This window comes from Fulmarus glacialis, unplaced genomic scaffold (genome assembly GCF_000690835.1).
Source record: "Fulmarus glacialis isolate BGI_N327 unplaced genomic scaffold, ASM69083v1 scaffold44829, whole genome shotgun sequence".
Classification (NCBI taxonomy): domain Eukaryota; kingdom Metazoa; phylum Chordata; class Aves; order Procellariiformes; family Procellariidae; genus Fulmarus; species Fulmarus glacialis.
This window is the reverse complement of record NW_009232245.1, coordinates 24,807-32,481: the sequence shown is the minus strand read 5'-3', so window position 1 is coordinate 32,481 and position 7,675 is coordinate 24,807. Positions and strand designations below refer to the sequence as shown.

Below are 7,675 nucleotides of genomic sequence, written 5' to 3'. Positions count from 1 at the left end.
ATTCTTATTATCAAGAGAAAGGGCTCTGTGCAAAATTAAACGGAATGCCTGTTTTGTTCCTGAGGGAGAATATTAAGAAGAGCATGTCAGCACATCTGCTAATGATTAAACATGCTACCGTTTTGATACTTTGTATTATTGGACACTTTTGGAAAGCGTGGTGACAAAGAGTTTTGCCCTCAAAGGCAGACTTGTTGCATGGAGCATGCTCTCTGTAGGGACCATAGGCATAAGTGCACATGGTGGAGCACTGTGCCACCAACTGGGTTGTCAGTAGGCTGCCAGCATGGCACTGATCTGGGCAGAAAGTTGGAGGAAGCCCAAAACATTGACCGTACAGTCATGGTGGAGGCTGCCCTTCCAGCATGGTAGGGGCATAGCCAGGGGTAAAGTCTGTGTGAAGATTTTCTATATTCTTTCAACCTACAAATCTTTCTCTTCTACAAAGAATGCCATCCAGCAATGCTAAGTACTTTGGCACATAGACAACTAGGTATTTTTTTTTCTAACTTGTATGCAGGAAAAGAGAAGCAAAGAGCTGGTTGAGAAGTCCAATTCTCCTGACTCATAAACATGTCTTTTCTATGAAATCAACAATTTCCAGGAATCTGCTACCTAATAGATTAATTTTTTCCCATTAATTTCATCACCTATGCCCCGACCTTCAAAGTCATTTTAATGTTTCATTTTTTTAATTTTTATTTTCTCTAATGTAACAACAAAAAAAATTGTAGTTGACTAGCCTTGATTTTAAGGTCAGAAGGGATAAATAAACCTTTATCAAAGGAACAGCCATGAGAGTATGATTCAATCGGTCATACCTTGTGTGTGTGCTAAGCAGCATTTCAAGAGATGCGGAAATCTCCTGGGAAAAAAAGATTATGAGTTTGGGCAGCTCATGCTTTGTATGCTAATTACCATCATTCTCTTCTTTCCCCTGTCCCCACCATCTTTCAGCTTGGTCCGTGTCCCTTTGAATAAGGCAACTGGTCTCTTCATTGCCAGTGCTGGAATGGTCTAGTGTGCCTGCCTGCCTCTGCTCTTAGTTTGCCACATCTGTGAATGCATGTATTTATCTGCTATTCATGGATGTATTTGGTATGTTACTATGTTGTGCACTGTGTGCTATATTACATAATGTCCACGGGGCGTAAGAGCAGAGCATCCAGAATTTAAACTCAAGAAGTGGCTGGCTTCACCACTTTTTAATTCTTTGCTTACTGCAATTCCTGAATCCAGTGTTTTTCCACTGTAGGATCTTAATGTCCTACATATTCCTGGGATTCAACCTAAGCCACTAACATTTATATCTGATTGATGTATGCTTAGCTTGGGAAAGTGATCTGTAGCTTCAGTTCATGGTTTTCCTCAGGAAATTTCTTATAATAGTGCAGACCATTTTAATTCCAAAATCAAGACACAAATCTATCAATTCACTGCTGCTACTGTGGTATCATCTCATTTCCCAAAAGCAGTGTACAGCCTTTTGGCTGGGTATTAATAATAATAAAGCATGTATCATGGTATCAGTTAAAGTATCTAGAATTGTGTCCCAATTATTTATTTTCCTTTCTGTTTTTTTTTATTCCCATTTCACCACCAGCTGCATTCAGACCAGGATAAAGGAGATGGATCACTTAAGTACATCCTTTCTGGAGATGGAGCAGGAGACCTCTTCATTATCAATGAAAACACTGGTGACATCCAGGCCACAAAGAGACTAGACAGGGAAGAAAAGCCTGTATACATACTCCGTGCCCAGGCTATAAACAGAAGGACTGGAAGACCAGTGGAACCAGAATCTGAGTTCATCATTAAGATCCATGATATCAATGACAATGAGCCAATGTTTACAAAGGACGTTTACAATGCCAGCATTCCCGAAATGTCAGATGTTGGTAGGTGCTAACTAATAATTGATTTCAGTGTCTGGTCTGGGTTCTTTCTGTGGACTTAATGAAGGGTCCAAAGTTTACAGGCTCTGAATACAGACGTCTGCTCTTTGAGTCTGGAGTAAAAGCACCTCAGCCATTTTAAAAAAAAAAAATCTAACTCCAGGAAAATAGTGACAACAGCTTGCTGGAATCAAAGGTGTCAGCTGAGTAAAACCCACTCCCCCTGTTGTACCACAAAAAATACAATCTAGTTTAGCTCACAGTGAAAGTGAGTTGAGCTAAGCTGTGTTACATGACACCTGTAAAGAGTTTAATATGCTTTGTTAACATGATTTAGTAGCAGTGTAATAATATGCTAATCCATGGTCACCTAAGTGTATCCATACTACCCCTAGATCTGTTCAGCAACCCTTCTTTAGTTCAGGAGGGTAAAAAAAAATGGAAAAGGATTGTACACACTTCAGGAGTGCAAACTGTCACCCGAGTCAACTCATCACTGATTCTGATATATGCCATTAACTTCCTATGACCTTTGTTGCTCTTTTCATGCAAAAGAACAAAGCTCCAATGCCCACTGAAGTCCACTGAAATCTTCCTATTGATTTAAAATGTATCAAGCTGTAAGAATCAATCAAGAAAAGAAAAGAAAATAACTTCCTTGAAAGATGATTTTAAGATTGGATCTTCTCCAGAGAAGTTGACAGGTTTTGATTCTTTGTCTCTGATTCTTAGGAAGGTCATTTTGATTTCTTTGTCAGAGAGCGATGGATGGTTAAACTGCAAGAAGCACATTTCTAATCTGAAATAATATCCAGGGAGAGAAGTATTAATTAATCATAATCAAGAATGAGATTAAAATAAAGCTCAAGCAATATGAAAATAAAGACTTTGGGGCATACTTTCTCCTCTCATTCATGGAACTTGTCACATGGATGAAAACTCATCTGGTGAAGAGAGAAGCTAATATTCACATTTTAATATGTGAAGTGAATACTTTATTCACAGATCTGTTTTAAATGCCAAAACCTAAGCTCATTTTTTATGTTTGTTAACACTTTGCTTAGGATTCAACACCATTTCTTTCTCCAGAAGACATATGAAAAAACAGATTTACATTCCTATGTCAAACACCTTGCAAGCATGAGTAAATTTGCAAAAGTATATTCTTGACCTAGATTCAAATTCTGAATGCCTTCAATATCTGGGGAAGGGTGCGTTTCTGGTTTCTTCATAAGAAATATGATGAAGGATCTACATATCCAATCAATAACTGTGTATTTTAATGAACTGAGAATAAGCCAATTATCATTTTGATTTTGTATCTATATGTCCTTTATGAACAGAGAAACTTCTACAAAATAAGAATGTCTCTAACTTTTTGCAACAAGTTTGACCTGAACCTGAACTATGCTTTTTCTACATCATAAACTGTCTTGGCCATGAAAAAAAACCTATGGATTTTTATTTTCTTTAATTTATCATTGTAGGTACCTTTGTTGTGCAAGTCACCGCAACCGATGCTGATGATCCTACATATGGGAACAGTGCTAAAGTTGTCTACAGCATTCTCCAGGGACAACCATATTTCTCCGTTGAATCTGAGACAGGTCAGGTGACCTTATCTGTCATTCTATGACAACATCTATAATTTAAAATGACATACTGAGCCAAGCTAGGACATATTAGACAAAAACTTCAAAGAGATTACATCTTACTCAGTGCAAAATCTGACAAACTTAATAGAGCAATACATCTGGGAACATGACACCTACATTATTTTAATTTTACCAGCAAAGTCTAATAAATACAATTAGTACTGGATGTGCACCAGTTTTCAATCATTTTTAACAAGCAGTGGGTACAGAGACTGCCGTGGATGCTTAAATTAAACCAAATAGGTTGGCTTTTAGAAGAAAACGAGAAACAGGTGGGTGTGGAAAAAAGTGCTTAATCCTCATAGATCTTCATAATGGCTAAATTAAGACCAAGGTTTTGTTCAGGTGGGTTTCTTTTTTTCTCCTTCTGCTTCTTCAAAACTTGTTTAAAGTAATTATAATTTCTGTACATCTGCAAGATATCACTTTAATGCTAATTTTATGAAAGAAATCTTAATTAAGAATAACGATAGAAGAGGTAAAATTGGCTGTTGCACTACACTAGAAGATCATAAACAGAATCCGAAACTCTGAGTTCTGTTTTTGGAAGATGTTTTTTATGGGCTGAATAACAGACAGCTTTGGAACACGTGCATGTAAAACATATGAATTCTGGCTGACTGAATCTGCTGTACCGTTGACTATCTGACTACATCGGCAGTCTCTTCCCAAGATTTATAACAAACTTCTCCAACAAGAAACAAAGGACTTCAAGAAACTCCTTAAATGGGAACATCCATTGCGATAGGTTGCTGGAAGCTAGAGAAATCGGTTCTCCTCAGCATCCTTACAGGAAAAGAATGGATTATCCCAGACAATTAATCAGGTTTTAGCATTGTTTCTTAAATAAATCTTAGAGACTCACGCAGGGAAAAGGAGGGAGAGATTAGATGTCTTAGAAAAACATGAAGTGAAAAAAATGTACATAATTCTGAAAAGAGGGAGAGTCAAAATCAAAGGGAGCTTCTCTTCAAGCATAAGGTATTAGATACTACAAGCAAGGATTTTTGCACTGATGCACTCATTCTGATTTGGACAGTACACTATGTGCTCTTCTATCTAGAGTTATAATAAGGATAATGTAGCTGGGAGTTCACCAGTAATAATCTTTTAGCAAGAGGGTTGTATAGGACACAGAGGGGAAGCAAGGTAAACACAGACTTGATCTTCCTGCCATGGAAATAAATGGCAAAACTCCTAGAGTGAAATAAGTCTCTGTCGAAGCTGCTGTGAATTTTGCCATGGAATTCAATACTTGAATTTCACCCCTTTTGTCTACAAAGGAGTCAGTTCTTAGCCTTAAGAGACCCAGTGAGAATGCAAACATTTTCCTTCATGGTAAATCTAAATTGATTGAATTTCAGTACGAGTTGGTCTCATAACTGATATTTGTGCCTTTGAAGAAGGAAGTGACTGGCAAAATCATTCCAATCAATGTACAAATAGAAATATATATATATACTTGGGCATGCTTGGATGCTCACAATTTTCTTAATTAATTTCTCTTCTCCCATTTAATGTTGTTGTACTGCCTCTTTAATGTTGTCTTGCTGAAGTTAGCTTTTTTTTTTTTTACCACATCTGTCAAAATAAAAATATTGACAGAACAGGAGAGAAAAAATGGAGCACATTATAATGAACAACGAGCCTTTTTCCAGTTCAGTGAGAGACTTTAGCATGGAACTGAAAGGGGGTAAATAGTTATGTAAAATAACACTTCTCACAAATAGGTAGAACATCTTTCTGGGGATGCCACTAATATTGTGTCTGTCACATAGGCAGCAGCCTGAGATATGATATGACAAGTCTGTAATTTAATGTGCCATCTCATAACAGTAAATATTTGTACTGGGCAAAGTTTACTTATTACGCAGAGATTGTTTTGTTCTTTAGGCTGTGGGGTTTTTTCAATAAGAATTTCCATCAAAGTCAGTACCTTACTTGTGAATCACTCCTCTTTAATTTTCATGTTTTCAGGCATTATTAAAACTGCTTTGCTAAACATGGACCGTGAAAACAGGGAGCAATACCAAGTGGTCATCCAGGCTAAGGACATGGGAGGCCAGATGGGCGGATTATCAGGAACCACCACTGTGAACATCACATTGACTGACGTAAACGACAATCCGCCTCGCTTCCCCCAGAGTACGGAATATTTACATTCTATGTCTTTACAGTAGAATGGACAAAAATTTTTTTTTTCACCTCAGATATTGTTTCTGCTGTCATTAACTTACTGAGTATCAGAATTCCTTTAAGAAAGAAAAAGACAATGCACAAGCAAGTAATAGGATCATGCTAAAGTTAATTGCAATAACTGGGAAACATATCTTTAATATTTTTACTCCAATTGCAGTAGATAGTCTGAGGTGAATTAATGTACAGAAACGTTATTTTTCCTACCCATTAAATAGCTTTGACTGATATAATCTATATTTCTTGATCAATATTATTTCTATTAGACCTTGTCATTGACTGGGTTTTAAGATATCTGTTCTAATCTAACACATTTAAGTTTTGAAACATATTTATTTAAGTACGTAAAATGATCCCAAGAGCAATTGTATCAAAATGAATACTTACACCCAGGAAGTATTGGCCTTAATGGATTTTCCTATATTCTTTGCATACAGAAACAAAAGGACGTACATAAATATACCAGATATTCTACCTATTGTCCTTCCCCTGTCTCAGATCACTTGGTAGATATCTGTGTGATATTTAAGGGAATCACTTGAGCCAGATCTCTTAGAAAGTAATTTCTATTAATGACCACTCATGGCCATAAATGATTCAAAGTGACTCAGCTTTAATCCACTTCTGTTTCCCTCTCTTTCTTTCCTTCTCTCTTTCTTTCTTTTCTTCGTTCTTTCTCTCTCTCTTTTTCTTCTTTTTTTCTTTGTCTAACCACTCCTCTGTGTGTGATGTGTGTGTATCACAGTGTCAGTGTGTGTCAAAGTCAAGAGCAGCTGTTAGAGAAAATAATTGCAGATACCATCAGACAAATCAGCAAGCTTTGGCGGTTAAGTCACTGGGAAAGTTATTGGAAGAAACTTGTCATTTAAGTTTAAAGTCTGTTCTTAGCTGTGGGCAAAGCGTTTCCATTTAAATTAGAGCAACTTAAGAAAAAATATAGCACTCTGCCTCCAATGAGTTAATTATACATCTCTGGACATAAGTGTCTTCAATATAAAAGCCAAAGATACAGCTTTATAATACCAACATTCCCCAAGTAGAGTTTTTTCAGAGGAGAATTCAGTGTAGCACGTTATTAATAGGCATTTGGCTGGATTTGGTTTTAGTATTACTAAGCTGCATTGGCCTCTGGCAGTTCTTAATATTTGTCTTTTGGCCTTGAGACATTTTTCATATACAATTTTGATGTGGCCAACAGAGACCCTGATAATGTCTAGATAAATTGGTAAAGATACATGTATGTAGCAAAACAAAATACCCATCTTTCATACAGAAAATAGATAGAAAAATAAGTTACTTTTATCCACATGCAAGTAAGGCAGAAGCTGAAGGCTGTTGCCCCAGGAAGGCCTGAAGACACAGCAACTTGCTTACTCATCTGTGCATGCCCAACATGGACAGTGGGCTGAGAGACAGTGTCCAAAGTACCATGAGACTGACTGACAAAATTTCCTTCTCTGTCTGCTGTAGGCACCTACCAATTCAGAGCTCCTGAGTCTACGCCACCTGACTCACCAGTTGGCAGGATAAAAGCTAATGATGCTGACGTGGATGAAAATGCAGAGATTGAATACAGCATCACTGAGGGGGATGGATATGACATGTTTGGAATTACCACAGACAAGGACACACAGGAAGGAATTATAACTGTCAAAAAGGTACACATCTTCACACACTTAATCCCAGCCTCTGAAATGCCAGTCAAACTTTACCTAGCACTTATTTGTTTTCCATTTTTAGTGTAACATGTGTTGTTTATTAATTTGAATGCTGTCTATTAGGAATCTCTACATCAGCTACGTAAAGTTTCTTTTATACAAGTGTCACGGTTTAACCCCAGTCAGCAACTAAACACCACACAGCTGCTCGCTCACTCCCCTCCCCCCCCCCCCCCCCCCGGGGGGGGAGGGGGGGGAAAACAAAGGGGAA

General features: G+C 37.5%; 1 protein-coding gene across 1 annotated transcript in view; it reads left to right on the top strand.

The window, feature by feature from the left end:
- Positions 1–1,607: 1,607 nt before the first annotated feature.
- The window catches only part of LOC104081905 (cadherin-6), a 23,212-nt gene continuing 17,144 nt past the window's right edge, over positions 1,608–7,675 (top strand). Inside the window, exons 1-4 of the mRNA XM_009584823.1 lie at positions 1,608–1,898; positions 3,383–3,502; positions 5,528–5,695; positions 7,217–7,404. Coding sequence (XP_009583118.1) covers positions 1,847–1,898; positions 3,383–3,502; positions 5,528–5,695; positions 7,217–7,404 — 528 coding nt within the window. The 5' untranslated portion in view covers positions 1,608–1,846. The remainder of the gene's footprint in view (positions 1,899–3,382; positions 3,503–5,527; positions 5,696–7,216; positions 7,405–7,675) is intronic.